The sequence below is a fragment of the Lycium ferocissimum genome, chromosome 1 (assembly GCF_029784015.1).
Source record: "Lycium ferocissimum isolate CSIRO_LF1 chromosome 1, AGI_CSIRO_Lferr_CH_V1, whole genome shotgun sequence".
Taxonomy (NCBI): Eukaryota; Viridiplantae; Streptophyta; class Magnoliopsida; order Solanales; family Solanaceae; genus Lycium; species Lycium ferocissimum.
The window spans coordinates 1,570,057-1,592,799 of record NC_081342.1 but is presented as its reverse complement, the minus strand read 5'-3'; the positions used below and the strand labels follow the sequence as shown (position 1 = coordinate 1,592,799).

The 22,743-nt window shown below is 31.5% G+C and overlaps 1 protein-coding gene across 1 annotated transcript; it reads left to right on the top strand.

Moving 5' to 3' along the window:
- The first annotated feature begins 13,183 nt into the window (after positions 1-13,183).
- Positions 13,184-18,213, top strand: LOC132060728 (glycine-rich protein-like). The gene is made up of 3 exons (XM_059453683.1): positions 13,184-13,350; positions 14,172-14,386; positions 18,118-18,213. The coding sequence occupies exons 1-3, from the start codon at positions 13,251-13,253 to the stop codon at positions 18,211-18,213; spliced, it is 411 nt and encodes a 136-aa protein (XP_059309666.1). The 5' UTR covers positions 13,184-13,250.
- The last annotated feature ends 4,530 nt before the right edge of the window (positions 18,214-22,743 follow it).

Genomic DNA, 22,743 nt, shown 5'->3' with positions numbered 1-22,743 from the left:
GAGGGGAGGGGGAGGTTGTATAATTTGGTTGAAAGAGTTGTTGTGATCTTTATTTTTTTTAATGTAAAATCTACCATCAATTTCTGGATATGGTAGCTCTTGACACCTTGATATGGACTCTAAATATGAATAAATGCTAGGAAAATCATAGTATTAGATTCAAAGATATCATTTAAGTCATTTGTTATGTTGATTAAGGATATCGTATCTAGGGCAATAACTAAAATGGAGTGTATCATATTAGTGAAGGATTCTTTGCAGGATTCGATTATTTGCCGTAGAAACGTTACTATCGATTCGTTTTTTGGCAACGTAAGCGTAAATTACGATTTTAAAATATTCTTAGAGTCGTTACTCTCAGTTACGTATTAAGGGTAAAACGTTACTCACAAGTACGAATTATCCTTTAACGCCGTCAACCACTAACTTTTTTGCCCGTTGGATTTTTTGAATAAAATAATACCTAATACGTTACTGCGGAATACGTTTATTCTAGTTCTGTAAATTTTTTAAAAGACGTATTATTTTGGTGAATTGGTTTAAGTAATGGAGTTCCTGACATATTAGGATGTACAGTTTATATGTTCTGAACTCTTACAGGACCCCCCCCCTACCCCCCCCTCTCCCCGTGTGAAGTTGAAATATTAGGGGGTCGTTTGGTGCGTGGTATAATTTGGGATATCCAGGCACTAATTTTTGTGCCATGTTTGGTAGAAAGGTATAAATTTATCTTGGATAAATTTATACGCCTTATATAACAGTATAAAATATCCACACCTACCCGGGAAGTATGACGGAGCTCGAACCCGTAGGCGGGGAACGACTCATCCGTGACTTTGGACATTATAGACCATAACTTAAAGAATATACGCACGTGAAAAAGGCCCAACATAGGATTATCCGCTCATTCGGCACATATGTATATATACTTGCAGAGCAAAGGTCACCACAACATAATGTATTTCATAAAGCCGGCAAGGCTAACGATGTAAAGTATCAAGAGCTCAAAATAAGGCCGACAAGGCCACCAACATATTATACAACAATATGAGCGGTAGAGCTATAAACATCTAACTATACACACGCGTCTACGAGCCTCTACATAGAATACAAATGATCATAAGGACAATACCAAATAAGTAACGACTCAGAAGTAGAAGTAGAGTACTCCCCAGTATCCGTGATAGAACACCTACGGGTTCGATCCGTCTTCCTACCTACACAACGGGCATGAGCGCGGCGTCCCAAGGGTATGTGAGCATGACTAACAACATAATATAGACTTGTGAAAGGTAACATGGAATAAAAAGAGATAACTTGTACATACGGATGCCTCGTAAGGCGGATGCCGTGCATGCTTAGCCTTTGAAAAAAATATTTTTATACATATACATAGTACCATGCCCGGCCATTGGAAGCAATGTTATCATCATTAGCCCGTGTCTGGCCTCACCGTACGGGCGATATCATAACATGCCAGTTTGCAATGGTGTGCCATGCCCGGCCGACTATAGCGCGGCGCGGTGTGAAAAAATACATACATATATATAAAGCATGCATGAGAGCCCAATCAAAAGCCACAATTATATCGGAGTGACGTATGGTCGGTAGCCTCCGATTATATTATGGAATAATCATCATCGCTCTACTCTACGCATGAATGAACAATTATTATAAAGGCGAGAGATCAACAACAATGAATAAAAATCAAGAAAATCACGAAAGTAACTCAACATTCTCATATTCATTGAAATCATAAGCTTGGGACTTTTAAACATGAAATCATCATCATCGTCGTAATCATCATAGAAACATTCTCATCTTTAGCATCGTCATTAACATTGTAAAAAGCATGTCGGATTGTTGGCATAAAAGCTTATAGAATGTAAATCTTTGACTCGGAAAATAGGGACATTTTGGAAAACATTTATGGATTATTAAGAAAAGAAGTCATGCCTTTGAATCATGAACTCTAACTTTTGGAAGTAAGGAGGTTATGAAACATATGTAGGGAATTATAACATAGGAGTTTCTAGAAATAGGATCTTCGTCGTCATAAAACATGTTTATCCTCAGCATCAAAAGAACTCTATAAATCATGAATCTCTAGCTTTTGAGGCTAAGAATATTCTTGGAAAATATTTATGGATTCACATAAAGGGATCATGGGACATTTGAAAAACACCTATTGGATTTATAAGAAAGGAATCATGCACTTTAGAAGAAAGAGGAATAGCCTTAACATACACGAAATCTTGCTTTTTGACTTTCCAACTTACTTCCTGTCTTGCAATTCACTTAAGATCATTCGTAGCTTCATCATCTTATTCTTTCTAGAGTAGCAATCTCTTCAATATTTACTTGAATCCATGTCAAGATCCACCGCCAAACGATACTATAATCGCGATTATGCGCTACCCGAGCCTCGATTAGCTAAAATCACTCAATTCTCTCACCTTTTTATAACATAAATAGCCCTATATGTTTCTTTGATTTTTCATCTGATTTTTTTGATGAAAAAAAGGGGTTTTTGACCCCACATAGGTGGGTAAAGTCGGGTCGGGGTCTTTGTAGCAATTCCCTTTATGCATGATGTGTATGTCGAAAGTCGATTCTTTATGTGATCTTGTAGCACGCGTTTTTGCTTTGTCAGCCGAATTTGTAGCATCGATAATTCTCTATTCCGATGTCCTATCAATGAGCAGTTTATTGCGTTGGAAACTAGACTCGACAAACTTCATTTTAGGCTTTTGAAACACCTTAAAACTCCTCATATGCCTAGAGATATGCCGCTTCCAAAGTTGACCCTAAATTCGCCGCAATTACGCAATTTTTTTTTCAAATTTTCGACAAACTTATTTTCTTTGATTTGCTTGGTTCCAAAATATTCCAAAACTCCCCTTACATGCTATTTATCATTTATTATACTTGGTAATGGTCATGTTCTCGTGTTTCAAGGTTGTCCTTCCTATTTACGACTTACGAGATCGTAATTCATCCTTTATTCTATTGTCACGTACTTCCACGTGACTTGTACCTTCCAAACTTCATGGAAGTCTCCAATGCTCCATTATAACGGTGAAGTACGTGATATGCTCATGCTCTGAAAGTGCGGGGTGCAACAAAAATGAAGCACAATCTTAAGGATGGGATATCCCATCTTATCCCACTAACCTTGGGATTAGATGGGATAAATTAGTCCGCGTACCAAACGGCCCCTATATGACAAGGCACCATTGACAAGGCACCATTGACAAGTGTGAAAGAAACGGGAGGTATTTTGAAGAGGCAATTTCGACGGTCTTTTGTTAAGTTAAAATGCTTACAAAAATTATACTTCAGTGCAAAGGAACCACATTAGATTTTATGGTGTAGTTTAGGATTCCTTTAACTTTTAAGTCAATAGATGTAAATTTTGCTCCTTTTATACTATATTTCGTACCATCTTGAATTGGTAAATCTTGAAGTGACAACAACATTATCATTCTTACTTTATTAAGAAAAAACATAGAGCCAACCAATTTCTAATGTCGAACTATATTAGCTTTTAAAAGTGCTTCGGATCTCTTCACTCACCTATCTTTATTATGCCTGAAGTATCTTTAGTGACCTACTTTTATTACTTGGAATTTAGAGAGGAAGAATAAACAGAGAGAAAAATAAAGAGATAGGGGAGTAAAGAAAGAAAAACAATTTATAGAAAGAAAAAGAGGAGGGTATAGTTCAGAAGCCTAAAGGGTATAAAAATACACGGTATTTACCAAAAGGGGATGACAAAAAATTTATATACCAAAAGGGGTATATCGTGGGCTGATCCACGATATACCCCAAAAAAAAAATTTTTCAGACGCACACACGAAAAATTAAAAAAAAAAAAATTAAAATTGTATAACGTGGTGGTGATCCACGTTATACAATATATATTATGCGTGGAGCGGCCCACGTTAAACAAAAATATTTTTGTATAACGTTTTTGCTCCACGTTATGCAATATATATTGTATAACGTGGTGATGTCCCATACATTCATATATTTGTGAAATGTACTGTGCATTGTAGTTCCACCACAAATATTTTGTATAACGTGATGTCCACATGATGTCCAAGTTTTATGGTAATTCACTTTCAAAGCTCACTCAGGGTAATTACATATATTGGAGCTTTGTATTTGAGAATTCACTTTCAAAGTTTTATGGTAATTCACTTTCAAAGCTCACGATGGGGTTGAGAATTTTGATTTGCATATATTGGAGCTTTGTATCTTTGCAACTAAATACAAGCAAGAGATCCACCACAGATAGACGGATTCAGGATTTAAGTTTTATGGTTTTAACGTTTAAGATTTTTAGGATTAAACTCAGATAGTTTTAAAATTATGGGTTTAGACCTTTTTTTATTTGTTGTAACTTGTAATTTTAGTTGCTTCACACATAAATTTATATTTCGTATCGAAAGTATTGGGTTCACATGAATCTAATATTGCAATGTTGCATCTATTTTTACGCACACACAACGAGTTGAAAAATATGATGATCTTTAAATAGGAGACTTCTCGAACCATAAAATAAAGAACTTTGCGATAAATTACCATTAGGTGATACAAATTCAAACTAATCAAATGAGTGTATCACCTAAGGGTAATTACCACGAGTGAGCTTTGAAAGTGTGAATTACCATAAAACTTGGACATCATGTGGACATCACGTTATACAAAATATTTGTGGTGGAACTACAATGCACGTACATTTCACAAATATATGAATGTATAACGTGGACATCACACGTTATACAATATATATTATAACGTGGAGCGACCCCGTTATACAAAATATTTTTGTTTAACGTGTTTTGCACTCCACGATTATACAATATATATTGTATAAAGTGGATCGGTCCCACGTTATACAATTTTAATTTTTTTTTAATTTTTTCGTGATAATGCGTCTGACTGGCCGAAAAAAATTTTTGGGGTATATGTGGATGCATTTTTGATATACATACAATATATAAATTTTGTCATCCCACCACAATCTGTTTTATCACCCTTTAGGCTTCCGGTTTCATATAATTCACACACGTATATGTTATAGAAAATGGTTAAAGTATATCTAGAAGACAAAAAAAATCCGGAGTGAAAGAAATTCACTAAAAAAAAAAAAAAGGTAATTTGCGGAGGTTGAAAGTTATAATTTTCGGGGGTTTTAGCCTCCTCAAGCAAATAGTGGAGGCTAAAAGCCCACAATTGCAACTTTCACCTCGCAAATTACCATTTTTTTTTTGTAGTGAAACAGGAGGAAATATAAAATTAAGTATCCATAATCAATGGATTAAAATATGAAACCTAATATAATTGGATTTAAGGACTAAAAGCTTTTCACAAGAACTTAACCATCCATTGTTTTTAATATTTGAATATTTAAAAAGCCTATTCCTCTTCCAAACTCCTATCACCGGAAACATCCCCATTTAAAAAAGGCAAGGCTTTAAGTAATCAGGTAAGTTATCATAACATAATTGCATAGTCGAAAAACTATATTCTTCAGACTCACCAAGTCATAAATTTAACAAGTCAATTATCACCGCGCGAAGCGCAGTCACATTACCTAGTCTATATCTATATATAATATAAAGCTAGGCATAGACAAAATGATGTGACACCTCTCTATAGCCTCCATTGATATTTATCTTTTTTCTTCTTTTTTTAATTTTTAAAAAATTCTTTTTATACATAATCTACTACATAATTGGCTTATAAAAGCCTCACAAAATAAATGTTGAAGCTACGTACTTGATAATCATGTCAAATCTTAATGCTAATTAAATTTGTTTGCATTAAGCAGCTCCCTAATAAATGAGGAAGTGAAAAGACACAGTTTCACAAATATAGAAAAGAAGCTGTAAATTCTGGTCAAAGGATAATACATAAAAAAGAGAAAGACGCCAGTTCAAAAGACTTATTAACATAAACACCTTTAACTGTCGTTATAAAGAGGAGTAATTCCATTGCATGTGCAGATTTGCTTCTGCTCCGGTGACTATTAGTTATTCATCCAAGAGAATGTGACAATAAGATATAATAACATTATGACATGGGATTCCTGTTGAAGCTCCCATTAGAGAAATTTGCCATCAACTGATCTCAATCGCTTTGATTTCTACTTATTTCGCATAATAAGGTAATGACATGTGTTTCCTGTTAGTTTTTTTTCTCTCTTCTAATTTTATTTCCTTTTGGGTCCTCTTTTTTCTTTTTATCACTTTCTTATATGGTTATTAAAGTACATAGACAAAAAGAAAGCAGTTGCGAAACAAAATAATAATCTATTGATTGCTTGATCATTAGAATTGTAGTGTTGGACTGTTGGGTAGAAGACTTTTGATTGCTTCAGTAACTGTTCACCGTATGTTTTTCATTTCTTTTCTGCTTTTGATCATTAGAATGGGGAGATCATTTAATTAGGAGATGTAATTAAAGTGAGCAAATTCGGAACTTGTATTGCCATTTTTTTTTTCCTCTTTATAGGTTTAGTTTCTTCTTCATGCTTTCTTTTATTTGAAATGAAGCTTTTGAAAAACTAAAATTATATTATCTAATTTTAGAAATCTAATATTACTATTAGAAGTGAAAATCTTCTTTTATTTCTTTTTTTTTTTTAAGGAAAACATAATAATAAAATTACAATTCATCTAGCCTTTATTCTAATATAATATTTTATAATTGCAATTTCAACGATATTTACAATTCTTTTATGCATATACATGAAAAGTTTTATCTAATTTGTTTTTACAAAACTAATGCACCACGCGAAGCGCGAATATATTCCCTAGTAGACAATAAAAGTAAACAAGAGAAGCATATGCAGTATAAATTTTTTTTTGTATAAATAATATAATTGTGTGACGAACGATGTTTGATTGACCGTCCTTCAATCTATATGGCTTCACCACTAAAATTACATATATGGCAAATAATTGATGAGAGAAGAGATTCATTTTATTTTTAACATGAAGGAGAAATTATATTCAAAATAAGCAAATTCTAATGAGAAGATGCTTACAGTACTCTTCTGAGGTGGCGCAAGTCTCAGCCACAACCTTTGAGCTTATCATTGCAAAAATAGCCAAACAAATTCCAAGAAACAGAAATGCATTGGAACCCATTTTTTTAAAGATTTTTTTTGGTCAAAGCTTCGTAATGATACTTGAAATTAAAGGATGAAGAATTATATGCATTCTTGAGTTCTATTTATAGGAAGATTTCAATGCATAAATGGTTGAAGGGAAAGACATTTACTTGGAAGTGAGGGAAAAGTACATTTATTTTGTGGACTAAAGAAAATGAATGTGATCTACAAGTCGCATTTAAAGAGAGTGAAATATATTTTTTATTTTTTTGTCTTTGGTTTAAAAAAAGAATAAAATTATTTCATCCATCCCAAAATAATATCCTTTTTTTTTCCTTTCGATAGTCACTTTAGTTAATTTTTGATGTAAACTTAAATTAAATTAACTCAATAGCTTAAATTTTTGAAACTAAAACATTCGAAAACAGTAATTAAATTTCATTTAATGTAAATCTCAAAAAACGAAAATCAACAAATAATTTTGGACGATAGAAGGATATATATAATTTCGGATAAAAAGTAGAGGACGAAGAAGTTGACTTGGACAAAGCAAGGTACAAAAAATTACTTGTATGAAGAAAGAATGATAAAAATGTCTTGAAGAAAAGTATTAAATGTAGACAAAGAGTGACATATCAATATGTAGATATGCATAATATATATATATATATATATATATATATATATATATATATATATATATATATAAAGTACCATAAGTTAGTAGTTTTAATTTTATCATGTCAATTTGATGAAAATATATATTTAAGTCAAAGTTTATGTAATTTAAATTTTTAAAAGCGATAATCAACAAATAATTTAGGACAAAAAAAGTATATATATTATTTGGGATCTTTACAAAATAGAGGATCCTCGTGGACTTGTGAAGTCATTAGAATTGCAGCTATCAGTACTATTGGAATGAGTCGAGAATAATAGGTTCTAAAGTCGTTTCAAGCTATTAGAAAATGGCTGAAAAGTTTTATTTGTCCTTAATAATAATAAAAGTAATAAATTATTTGAATCAAATGGTAATATCACTATTATATAATTTGGGGACCTCAAATCTTTGGATTGGGTAGATCCAGAGGCGGAGCTACAATATTATATATGAGTTCAGATGATCAATTTGGTAATTTTTGTTTAGATCTTATATTTGTACTATTAGAAATCTATTAAATATATATAAATATTTAATTGTGAATCCAGTAACTAAAACGAGTTATGAATTCGATATCATGTTTAAAATTTGTAAACCTCAAATCTGGCCAATTTCAACCTACGTATATATACCACGGGTTGTCCGGTGCTATTGACGTCTGTGTGTATTGAACAAAAAATTAACTAGAACCACAACTTCTAGTTTTTCAAGATAAGAATACGTTAGAAAATTTGGACATACCTTATTGCGTGTTAAATGGGCGGAGTCAACCTTAAAAGCGCTATGGGTTCGGTCGGTATAATTCAGTAATTTTGGCTCAATAAATTTTATATTTATAGTAAAAACAATTATTCAATTTGTATAAATAATCTATGCAGAACTCAATAAACGAAAATAATTATAACTAAAGAATTCATAAACTGAAATTTCTGACTCCTCTATTGCGTAATGACCCTTATAATACTCGACAAGACCTGTCGCTACAGTGATCGATTATTTGTGATAGATATCTTAGGGTCAAAATATTTACTAGGAACATACCTAGTACTACATTAGTATTTACAATTCTTATAAGTTTCTGGGATTAATGTTTTCATACATATATGTATTTTAATTTAGGTTGGAGACACAAATCACTTGGTCATATAATGTGTCCTATGGCCAAAATTTAGAAGAATGTAGTAATTAACTGGTCTTAATAGTTAATGGATAATGCACAAAATAGTTAAGAATCTATAGAGACGCTGCCTCCATTTACATTTGATTCATTTGTTGACATTGCAACAATAACAGTAATGCTTCAAATCCCAAATTAGTTGAACGGGATACAGAATGATTATTTGATTAAACATTTAAAGGGAAAGGAACAAAGTACGCCTCATTTGCACAAGACACATTAGTTTGTACACTTTTTGCTTTGCCTGATTCTGAAATGATAAAAATTTATTAGCACCCATATTTACATTAAATTAATGAATGTAAAATATGTCTTTTATATATGTATTTATCACTTATTTGTAGGTAAGTGAAGTGCAATCTCACTTTATTTTCTTACTGCTAAAATTAAATTTGTTTAAACATGGTTACCGTCTTTCCGAAGAGTCCGAAAAAAGAACCTTTTGGCTGGAATCGAAAAATTAGCATGCATGTTTAATTTTGGGGAAAAGGGTCAAAAATGTCCCTCTACTTTGGGAAAGGGCTAAAAATATCCTTCGTTATAAATTTGGGTAAAAAATATCCTTCGTTACCTCTTCGGAAGAGACATAACTCTTCAAACGTAACCTTTCAGAAGAGGTGTAACTCTTCAGTTATGAACCAATCAATTATAACTGAAGAGTTAACTAGGCTTGTATGAATATAAAATTCATAACATATAAAATAATATTTATTAATTGCACATAAAAATAACACTTTATTAGATCAGTAAAATGAGCTTCTTTAACTGATAGCAATCTATGTACAATTATGTTAAATATGTGGATCCACTGAATAGAAAATTTTCAACATACGCAACCAAACAACTAATAAGATCGGCAAATCAAGTCAAGATTTCATTCTCTATTTCTCTTGTCATGTTGCGCAAAAATATTTCTCTTCTTAAATAATGTAGATACTTTTGTAATAGTTTATATAATATTAGGCTAGTGGAGAAAAGTTTTATTTATCCCCCATAATTGACACTAGCTTCACAAAGGACGGCTTCATATCATATGCTTTATAATGAGGGATAATTCAAATCAAATACTAAAAGAAATGGTGGAAAGTTTTGAACGAAAGTTAAAATTTCCTAAGACAATATTCTAACATTGTTTAGAATATTTTGTAAATAAATTGGAGAGAGGAATTTGAAGAAGTCTTGCAACAGCTTTTAATAGCTACGTAAAAATCTTAGTCCATTAAGAACCACAAATTTGATTATTGACAAGTATGGGGGTTAGGATCCACACAGGCAAGTGGATAAGTGGTCTATTTATTAGAGCGAATTAACTAATATTCACCGATGTGTAATTTATTTTTATAATATAGGTTATTTTTATTTATTGTAGCATAAAATCATTTTTTGAGGTGATAAGCGATAAACATCATATTGAGTTATGAATTGGTAAAAAGATATAAAAGGAAAAGGAGTTTGACGTAGATGTATGTTAGAATTGATATGCAAAAGGTATATAGTTCTGTTGAATAAATATTTTTAGAACAAGTTCTGATCAGCTAAGTTGCTCGGACTCTCCATAAATGCTGCCGCACTCGTGTCGGATCCTCCAAAAATACACCACTTTTGGAGGATCCGACACGCACCCGTCGATATATTTGAAGAGTCCGAGTAACATAGCTGATCAGTAAGAATTTCCCAGATAAATTTGTATAATGAATTATGACTTGCCATTATATATTAATAGAAAGCCATCACTACCACAGAAGAAACTTAGACAGGGTGATCATTTGTCTCCCTTTCTATTTAATTTGGATTGGTAATGATATTAACGGATAGTAAATGATAATCCAAAAAGAATACTTCAGAGCTAATTAATCTGAAACCAAAGTTTGCAAGGAAGTTGCAAAAGCTAAATGTTTATGCTAATTAAATGCTGTAAATGATCATGAAATGAGATATATTAAACTATTAGTCTTTGATTCATACTGAAACTGGGGTTGCATGTCCAATTTTAGACCAATATATTTGAGCTGTACATGTTTTCAACTTTGATAATAAAAGTTACTAATTGCCAAACGACACTACAAAAAAACAGAAATATCGAACGTCCCGAAGAATTCGTTGAGATTCGGTTCGTCGGTAACGTTTCTAACAAATTTTCGACGGATTTTCACATTTGGATTTGTCTATCATAGAGTAGGTTCAGGGGCAAATTTAGTAAATAATTTTGGGAAAAGGCGCGAAATGAGCGTAGTCTCTATAAAACTAGATATTTTATGTATATATTTTCTAAATTGGTATATTATTACCTCTTTAACACATACTTCAAGAAGTTAAATGGTGCATTTGGTTGAAGGTTGAGTTGTTTATCAAGAAGACTCGGGATCAATTCCCACTAAACTCACTTTTTTTCTTTTTTCTTTTTTAGTTGTGAACCTATATTCCAAAAATTCTAGATTCGCGAACTTGCTTACTCTTTTATTCGATATCTATGTTCACTACCTCATTGCCTGATAAACAACTTTCCTCATCTTTCTTCGTCGGAGACATCAGTCTGAAACTTTCATCCTCTTAGGGGTAAGAAAAAGAAATTATGAATATCTTGTAGATGATTTAATAATATAAAAAGATTACGCTAACCATATATATAAGTCAAACTCTATTAGATTTTAGAGCAAATAGGAATTTTGGCTGTTGTGTTGTCGGTCATTTTTTTGTAAGACTTTTCTTGAGTTCCAATGCAAATGAAGAGAGTTGTCCCCTCTTGTTTAACTTGAAACATTAAGAGTCATAGCACACGTCATTTAAGTTTTTCAGTATGGACTAAAAGAATGCATATGCACCACTATTCTAGAAATTTTAGGATAAGGTAGTCCTACAAGTTGAACAAATAGAATATTTATTGCATAATTATCCAAAACTACCTCGGAATTATAATCTCATGATTAATTTATCCCACTTCTTGAGATTATTTTATCCCATCTTCCAAATGGGATAAAATAATCTCAACCTTAGTGGGATAAGGTGGGATATCCCACCCTTAGGATTAGGCTTCATTTTGTACCGTGTTTGGTAGGAGGTATAAATTTATCCCAAGATAAATTTATATCTCTTACCAAACACGGTATAAAAAATTAGTCTTGAGATATCTCAGTATACAAAATCAGTGTATTAAATCGTGGGCCACCAACTCTCTTGTTATTTTAACTCGTGATTTGAAATAACTTTTGATCTTTAATTTTCATTATTATATTAAAAAATTCTTATATTAAGATAATTCAATGTGTTATACTGTACAATTTTAAAAAATATATCTTAACCTATTTATATGTCATAGTTTTTTAACGATTCAAATTCAGTTAAACTCCCTTCCCTCCACCTAGTTCCACCATTGCGTGCAGTGACCCTTACCATTTAAACTCATTCCATATACGTATAGATACATACAACGTGGGGGGAGAAACTTGTTTCGTTTTAAAATTTTGGAAAAAAGAAAATAGATGTAATCTTAAATATCCCTTCTGTCCCAATTTATGTGGCACGGTTCGAATTTTGAAAGTCAAACATTTTAACTTTGACAGTGAATTCGGACAATCTTTAATTTTTTTTTTTTTAAAATAAAATTTACATATTTGGAAACGACGTTAAGAAAAAAAATACTATAATTCACAATATTTGAGAATTCAAAACATTTAAAAGATATATGAAAAAATTACAGTAAAAAAAAATAAATAAAAACTTGTTTGAATCTTGAAATCCGGAAGGTGTGACATAAATTGAGACAAAAGGAATATACCATATGCAATATTCACTCATAGATCAGGTTGATCTTCATTTCTTTTTACCTAAATTGCTAAATTTTTTCTTCATGAAACATCTAATCTTGACGTGGATGACTTGCTCTTTACTTGAGAAAATGGAGTTATAAATTGTTCTGATGCTTTGAGAATAAACTCAATTGGGAACTCAACACTTTCTCCGATTAATTAATGTATATTATCATTTTTATTAAATCATTTTACTATGTTAAGTGGTTTAAATTCGATATAAACATCTGATACGAATGCACTCTCCTTAATTACCAACCACTTTGTAGAGCAAGTTCATTTTCTTTGGTCCACACTATAATTGCGCCACCCTACGTGTCTCCTCTTACATCCTAGTAATACCCTTCCCATCAATTATTTATGCATCCAAATCTTGCTATAAATAGAGCACAAGAATGGATCAGTTGCTTCATCCCTCAATTTTCAAGTATCATAACTAAGGTTTGAACAACAGCAAAAAAAAAAAAAAAAAAAAAACCCAATATGGGTTCCAAGACATTTCTGTTTCTTGGTATTTTGTTGGCTATTTTTTTCATGATAAGTTATGAAGTTGTTGCTAGCGAGTTAGCTGAGACTTCCAACTGTAAGCATTTCCTTTCATCTGCTCCTATGCACTTTCACTCTGAAAAAATGAACCTGGTCACTTTTCTCATTTTTTGGCATAGGATTTAATTAAATTATATGTATACACACTCAGTATTATAGAACATCAACAGTATATTTTAACATGTTACAGTTAGTGGATTCTTAATCAACATAATGTCCTATTTTGTCCAGAAATTTTCATCGGTTTCCATTTCTGACTTAAGGACTTTTTAGACCATAGTTTAAAGATTCATTTTGAAGCAAACTGAAAATGAGTATAAGAGAACATTAGACTATAGTCTAAAATTGTGTAAGTTAATTATTGCTACCATTAGATGAAAATCTAATGTTTTGTCCGTAAGGTTAAGCAATATATGGGAAAATATTTGACCCAAGTCTAATGTATCTGGAGCGGTTATCTCTCCCAATAAATAATATTATTTACGCAACTTTAAAAATAAATAAAAAAATGTAAATTGATGCCTAAAAGGAGACACTTGCATGAATTAGCCATTTTTATCTAGCGACATTATTTAACCTTTCAAATTACTCGGTGGTGAGTCGACTAAACATTACTTTCTTTTCGTTTCTTTTTATATAATATGTTTTAGTTATTTTCATGAAGCTTAAGAATGTACTATCAAAAAAAATTCTTTGAATCATGTGATCTTAAACATATTGTGTTGAAATTTAAAATTTATTCAATACATGAGGAATCTTTTTAAAACATAATAAAAAGAAAAATAAGACATGTAAATAGAAATTTAAATTCAAATGCCAGCTACGCATTTGTTTAACTTTCACAACTAATTGATGCAGCAGTGAAACCGGATAATGAGAATGAAGTACATTTTGACGGACATGGCGGATACAATGGCGTTAGCAGTGATGGACCTATTGATAGCGGCTACGGCCATGGTGGTGGTGGTCATAAACGTAAACGATGCCGTCATGGTTGCTGCAAAAAGTATTATTACATATGCATAAGGTGTTGTTTCTATGCAGGTGAGGCCAGCGGCGGATCCACCCTAAGGGTTGGGGGTGGCATGGCACCCCTTAGATTAATAATTTTTTTATGTACTTATATTGTAATTGTCTTAAATTAGGTTAAATATTTGATCTTGTCACCATTTGTGTAAAATTAGACAAAAGTGTACTACCGATGTACACAAGTTTGAATCTATTCTTAACATTTTTAAATTTCTCCGTTTTTCTTTGTGCTTTTTTACTTGCTTTGTTCCCTGTAATTCCCTTTTCGGCTCTCCCAATTTTCTATTTATCTTTTTATTATTTATATGCCTTTTCTTTTTCTATTATTTTATCGTGATTTTAGCGAGAACACACAAATAGAAACTTCACAATCCCTTAAATTAAGCATTTCTCTTAATCTCAAATTTGTGAGTATTTAAATCGAAAAACTTGGGTCTCAATGGGAATTTTGGATTGAGATTAAAATTCAATTTTTTATTTATTTTATAATTTCTTTTGTTTATTACTCCCTCCGTCCATGTTTACTTGTCTAAATTTGACTTGGAACACTCTTAATAATCAACAAAAAAATGAGAAATGAATTGGAGTACTTAATAATAAGGGTAAAATAGGTATAAAATGGTAAGTTATGTCTTCTTTTTTCAAACTATATAACTTACAAGTAAAAGTGGACATATATTTTAGCATAATGGAAAAAAAAAAATGGTTGGAGCGGTGTATTATAAAAATTTATGCTATTCTATGATTGTTAAATTCAATTTAAATTACTTTACTAGTTAAATTGTGATGGAAATTTTGTGAGCACGCTAAAAAAATATGAAATTTATCATTTATTTTTGAGAACTTGTAGTTTATCTAATTCTACATTTAATTAATTATGAGGTGTATTTACCTATTGAAGAGTTTTTCTATTATTTTTGGGGTAAGACACTATTATCCCGAACTATACCCCAAGTTCTTCTACGACACACCTTACCTTTTCCGGGTCCTATTACCCCCCTAAACTTATTTAAAACGGAATAATTACCCCCCCCAAACGCCGATGTGCTAGGAGAGTGTGTTTCACTTTCTTTGAGAGAGTGAGAAACATGAAAAACGAAAAAACTTAATTTTTTTCTTAAAAATCTGTATTTTCTTAAAATATGAAATAAATCCAGTTTTCCAAATTTAGTTTTAAAAAACGGGTTTTCCACTTTTTTAAAAATAATTAATTTTTCCAAAATTTTATAAAAATTCGCTTTTTCATATTTTGACAAGAAAAATAATTTTTTCGGATTTTATTTGAAAAATAAAAGTGTCCTAAGAAAAATGAAATCAAGACTTTTTAAGACATTTTAAAAAAATAATCAAGTTTTCCATATTTTTAACAAATTCACTTTTCCATATTTTAAAAAAATTCGTGTTTTCAGTTTTGTTTTTTTAAAAAAAAACGGGTTTTAAAAAAAATCAAATTTTCAAATTGGGTTTTAAAAATCATTTTTTAAAGAAAATTCAGTTTTTTAATCCATGTTTTCAGTTTTGTTTTAAAAAAAAAAAAAATCAAATTTTCAATTTTTTTTTTTTTTTTAAAAACGGGTTTTAAAAATATTTTTTTTAAAAGAAAATTCATTTTTTTATTTTTTTTTAAAATGGACACGTAAGCTGAAAAAAAATTCTAAAACAAATAAATACATGTGGCAAGGAGAGTGTATGTCACTCTCCCATATGAGAGTGGGCATCAGCGTTTAGGGGGGTAATTATTCCGTTTTAAATAAGTTTAGGGGGGTAATAGGACCCAAGGAAAGGTAAGGTGTGTCGTAGCAACTTGGGCTATAGTTCAGGGGGGTAATAGTGCCTTATCCCATTATTTTTCTTATTTTGATTGGTGTAATTCCCTTATTGAAGATGTTATTTTACTTGTGCAAATTCATTTTTTAATATACATGAGATACAAGTCCCTTGGTGACAATGTTGATTTTACTTTTGTTGTTAATGGGTATGATTCCTTGTTTAAGATGCTAATTATGTTTGTTTTGATTTTTGAGATGTAATTTCATATTTGCAAATGAAAAAAAAAAACCTATTAAGTTGATCCGAATAAACTAAAAAGAGATGGACCCGACCGAAATACACGTTCCTAATAAGATATACATTGAAAAAAATTGTGGCAACCTCTACATTTAAATTCTAGATCCGCCTCTGGGTGAGGCCATGGACAAAGTCACCGGGTACCACACAACTAATTAATTATGTATAACTAGTATATGTACCCGCGCGATGCGCAGTCTGTTTGAAAGAAAAAAAAGAGCGGAGAGAGATAATAGAAACAAATATATATGAACTATGGGTGACATATTGTAGATTCTAGATTCTCATTTTTTTCAATCAGTGATATATGTAGCTGCTACTTCATTAATGACCATTTTTTTAAAAACAGTGTACAGTGTTTTTATCCCGTTTGTGAAACGAAAATGTTTATCTCGATGTGTTTTCTTAGTCCGATTCTCCAATTTAAATACTATCATAAATTTTTTAATTAGTATCATTAGATGAATAGGTTTGCCATAAAAAAGGTATCAGTTTATACTGATCATTTTCAACTTTCGTTTGGCGTTGTCATAATTTATAGTACCACTATTATAGTAATTTGAAAAGAGAAAAGAACATTTTTTCTGAGAACTACAGTGTCCGCATTGCAGAACATTTGAACAATGTAATATTGTTATTCTTCACATTTGCATTCAATATTATTATCGGTGTGGGAGAAAAATGGGAATGAAATAAAAGATAACAAAATGAAAATATCCTTCATATACCAGGCTAGGCTATCCTTCATAGAATACAAATCTTATCCCGAGTACAGACTACAATAGCTCTCTTCTTAAACATTACACAAACTAAATCCTTCCCTTTCTTTTAATTTTAACATTATGTCTCACTCCTCTCCATTATTAAATTACGTCTGAGATATTAAATCAGTGATGGCAACAACTTATTAACATAGCCTGCTCACATCAACTCTTTTGTGCTTTTTGAAAAAGCAATAGACCATCTGCTGTGCCCAAATACTGATCGAACTTCAAGTTTTTCGCCAGCATTCCTGGCCTTAAAGTAAGCAGTCTGATATTGAATAACCTCGCCTCGTACCAATCAATTGCATAATAATCTACATCAACAATAATGAACTGACAAATTGAAAAAAGGTAGGTAGTGCAAAAATGTATTATTATTCTATAAAAATAGTTGAAACTTCGAGCATTACGTACCTATTGATTGTACATGTACTTCAGACATAAAGGACTTCAAGAAATCAGTACTAAGTACTCACAATTTTGATCTCGATTATATATATTATTTTTATTTTTTTGATATAAAAAAGTTTAACTGTACCAACAAAAGGCAAGTAGTTTAATGATTTCAGGACTTCGTACTGCAAATAAATTTAACGGATAAAAGAAATATGATAATTATATCAAAGAAGTTGAAATGCACCAGCAAAAATAACTAAAATGAATTACGATCAATTATTGTGATAAAGGTACCTCGGGTGTTTTTACCTCAAAAGTCATTGGTGTTTAACGGCCCAAAGATACTCTTAACATGATGTGATATTGTCCGTTTTGGGCCAAACCAGCATGGTTTTCCCCAAAAGGCCTCACATCATTAAGAGTATTCAACTCCTTATAAATAGCTCCCTTTTCTTTTTAGTTATCAATGTGGTACTTTGTTTCAAGTGGCTCATTATCATACCATGGGTCAGAGATTCAATATGTCTGTGTGCCACCCACATTGTCAGAGTATTTGTGGTCACCGAAGCCCAAAGACTGTGAATGCATCTTCAAAGCTACGGGTAGAGGTTGAAAACCGGCCCATAGACGGGCAAAGGCACTAAGCCGAGCCGCGCGCCGCACGCCGCACTCCGCCATCTTCATACTCGTCCCGTCAAACCATTAGCTCTGATACCAGTTGTTGGGCTAAAACGGCCCAAAGATACTCTTAACATGATATGATATTGTCCGCTTTGGGCCAAGCCAGCACGGTTTTCCCCAAAAGGCCTCACATCATTAAGAGTATCCAACTCCTTATAAATAACTCCCTTTTCTTTTTAGCTATCAATGTGATACTTTGTTCACACACCTAACAATTGGTGGGTGCCTCTACATGAAGTATCTAACTTTCATATCGAATACAGTATATTCAGTGTCACAAGAGTCACATATTAGTTAATATGTATCCAAGTTCTTTAGCACGCGAATATTAGTAACAAACTGAGACCCTTCAAGATAAACATTTTCTGACAAAACCATTGTCTCGTAATATTGATGAGTAGCTTATTGTTGACACCATTGTAACAAATGCATGAACTTATAGATGGCATATTTAGACTATCTTCAATTTCTCTTTCTTTGTAAGTTTGTCCAGAAAAGACACTTTTTGCCTGCAACTCGATTTAAAAGCTAATCAATACTTCTCTACAGTGCAAAAGTTCATTAGCTTTTTTTGATTTGCTGCACCTATTCATAATTATTTCTATGTTTACAATTGATTGCTCAGAGCACAATCTCTTACTTAACAATTTACTACAGCATCCAGAAATGATTAAAGGTGCATGGGGTTAGAATTAGATGTCGTGTTCTTGTTCCCTTTAAAGATGCATTCGGAAAGATATTATAATTCAAAGATAGAGAGAAGTAATTAATAGGAACACGAGTGCGACTCCTTTAGCGTCTTTCAATTTCTACAAAACTACCTTTGTAGTATACAACCAAGAATCTAGTATACAACCAAGAATCACACTTCACCTCAAATAGATAAACACATCCATGACCAGGAAAAAAAAAAAAAAAAAGTTGGTCGCCCTGAATATAATTCTAATCTATTGGAGTGGGAAAAGTATATAGTAAATAATTTTCACAGCTAATTTCGGTCATATTACCGTGTTGAAAAACATATAGGTCCATTTACATCGATTTCTTTAAAGAAAGCATAATTCGCATACTTCAAACATACATCTATTATCCCTCCAATCCTTTTAATCACTCGTTTTAACCAATAAGATCGAATCCACAATATCTGTTACTTAAAGATCCTCTGTGTTAATTAGCTACTTATTTGAGGAAATATGAATAATTTAGTCAAATACTCCTTATTATTAATATTACTATATAATTTTTCTTAATGATGTGTTAAAACCTTAACGCCATATAAAAAGACGATTGAATATATGAAGTATAACATAGTACATTTATGCTCTACAAATTGTGATTTTGACCAAAAACAATGACCCCAAAAAGAATTGGAGTTCAGTAGAGGGGGAGTTAGGATTTTGAGTTTATGGGTTCTAGATTCGAGAAAAAAAACGTTACTGGGTTCAAAAAAACTATTAAGTGGATTTTTAAAACACAAATACAGACTATTTGATATTCGGGTAAAAGTATATACTCCTATTTATGATACGTACTCATCCCAAGTAAAATTGAACGAAACAAATTCTTGACTGGCCATAAAGACTAACCCAAGAATAATCAAGTAAAACCGAACGAAACAAATTCACATCAGATTCAAAGACCAAAAATTCCAAATACAACACCTTTCCAGGAAAATTGAATGTTCATATTGAGAAAATCAAAGAACGAACCTTTTACTCTACCCCAATCCATGTTAACAACCCTAAGCCTCGTAACGTCCATTTCAATTTCAGGCACATCCTCTTTCTGTTTCACACCAAAAAGAAAAAATTAATAAATCATTAGATTATAAATCGTTTTCATTGCATACCTGCACGAAATTGTCTTCCTCTTCTTCTGAGTAAACCTCATCCATTTCATCATCAAAATTAGAATAAAAATAGCCCCATCTTACGATCAATTCGCTGTGGACAAAATTATCAATGACTGACATTCCTGTTTTTTGTCAAAACTCAGCATCGTAAGCTGCCAAGTTGTAAGTAAAGGATTTTGGAAAACCTGCTTACAGACACATTCTTGAAACTAATGTACAAAGTAAAATGGTGTATTTCAAAAATAAATGTCATTAGCAGTATCATATCCCCACCTCCAAACCAAATTTTCCCTATATGACATCACCATTCACCTAATTCAACCAAAATTGTATTGGATACCTCTATACATACAAATGAGACGTTCCATGTCCCCTTCATAGTTTTGCTGCATCAAAATTCTTCCTTTTCTTTTTCTGGAAATTGGTAACGACAAAATTCTTCCTTTTCTTTGACTTACTATTTTATTCCTGATGGCTATTCAGTGTAAACAAATAATTACATGCATGTACTAAATTCACCACGAAAACATGAAGAAAAGAGGAAAAACAAATCAAATACCTAGACTTAAATATGTTCTACCAAAAAGAACATTAAAGAAAAGCTCGTTGAAGACAAATTCATGAACGGAATGAAGAATGTAAATCAATAACCTCTAAGAAATAGAATTGAAGATTTGCTACTCGTCCCGCTATCACTCTCGCTTTCTACGTCATCTTCTTCTTTTTCTTTTTCATCGCTTTCAGATTCTAGCACATTTGATTTTTTCCTACTAATAATAGTTTTTTTAGAGGAAGACTTACGGGGTCTGCCCATTTGATTTCACATTTGATGATGCAAAGTTAACAGTTATATTTCCTCCGCCACTTTCATATCTGTCCATGTTATAAATTGTTTGAAAAAGGTTAAAGTTACCCCATAAAGAAGGAACAACTTCCACATTGGCGATGTGGGACTACATCGTGATTCGTGTGTATATGTAGTAGTTATTTATCACAACCCAATATTTTTAAAATTTATTTAACCCATAAAATTTCTTTTAAACCGCTCCCAAACCGATGGGGTAGTTTATGTTTGTTCTATTTTTTTCCGATTAATAAAGTATTTGAAATTTATTTAAAAACGGGATTAAATACACAACCATCATTATTATTAAATAACTGTCAAAATTTGAATTTTTTTTGTAACCGTAAAGATTAAAGTAACTGTGAAAATTTTTACTTTAAAAAAAATACAAAAATTAAAATGAAACAATAACTAATTAACTATTTTTTGTCCTAAAACTACCACGTGTCATGATCCTAGGATAACACTTGTCAAAATCCTAGGGCAAACTATCCTCTTTTTAATAATATATAGATGTTATAAAACCTTTGTTAATTAAGTGGCAATAGATGTAATAATCTTGCTACTTTAGACCTTTTGCTTGTAACAAGTATGAATAAAGCCATTCCAGTGCTTATGGATGGTTGTCATGTTCATGTAATGTTTTGTTGTACAATATATATATCATATTGTGATCAAATGTTTCCATAGCGTTTAATTTTCTTCTTATTTTGAAGTAAGGCCTTTTCCTATGTTTTACTAATTTTATAAGTCTCTTTTACGGAAAAGTGTTAAAAATACGCCTAAAGTATGCGAAATTTACATCATTTATCCTCCGTTAATAGTTTGGCTCAACCATGGCCCAATCGTTTCTTAATTGGCCAAACAATGTTCTTATTTCACACAAAACTTAACCGAGCATAATTAGAAAACTAATAAGGGTATTTTTGGTCCAATTTAGTTCCTACGTGTTATTATTCAACAACTTTGAAGTTGCATTGATGAAGCAACTTGGTTAAGTTGCAGTGAATTTTCTCACCCATTTAAGGCATCAAATGTGCACATTCTCGAGCAATTTTAAGCAACTTAAACCGTAATGTTGTACAATTAATATTAGAAGTTCTAGTTAAAGATACAACAACTTAACCATAATGTCATAAAACAAGAAAATTCATTATATTTCTTCAAACCACATGCTGCTTCGTTTCATTTTACATGTTTGAGCCGATTGTATAATTAAATTAAAAAAAAAAATAAAAACCTTTCAATTTATGATTTTAAACTAAAAATGTATGTAATGTATCAAGATGTTATTAATCTTGTGTGATCTTAAGTATTTCATGTGGAATATTGAAGGTATAGAGTTAGTACTAAACATATAAAATGACATTTATATTTAAAATCGACTAAAAAAGAAATAAGACATAGAAATTGAAATAAAGGGAGAGTATGTAATAGTGTTAAACTTAGAACAATCATTACAAGTAAAATAATGCAAATCCTAAGCACATTACTAGTCAGATACTTAGCAGATGATTTAACAAGGGGTTCGTGAGATTCTTATATAGTAAAATGTTTTCGGTTTTAATGAAAAGAATGTTTTATCGGGTTCGAGCTATATATATCGCTTGTTGTCTTTGTTGGAGAGCATTTTACTTTTCAATTTGAGATTTTCAGCATAAATTTGGATCTAATTGGACGTCAATGTGAATACCGAATGCGTGGTGGAAAATTAAAAATAAAATAATATAGATATTATTTTATTTTATTTTCTTTCTTGGTAGCTTGAACAGTAATGGCGGGTAGTTGGGTGGCGGA

What these genes read in the sequence shown, in the direction of transcription:
- LOC132060728 (XM_059453683.1), top strand. Translation starts at nt 13,251, where the DNA reads ATGGGTTCCAAGACATTTCTGTTTCTTGGTATTTTGTTGGCTATTTTT. An exon ending in GTTAGCTGAGACTTCCAACT is followed by an intron (nt 13,351 to 14,171) that starts GTAAGCATTTCC and finishes TAATTGATGCAG; the next exon opens with CAGTGAAACCGGATAATGAG. An exon ending in GCGGCGGATCCACCCTAAGG is followed by an intron (nt 14,387 to 18,117) that starts GTTGGGGGTGGC and finishes CCACATTGTCAG; the next exon opens with AGTATTTGTGGTCACCGAAG.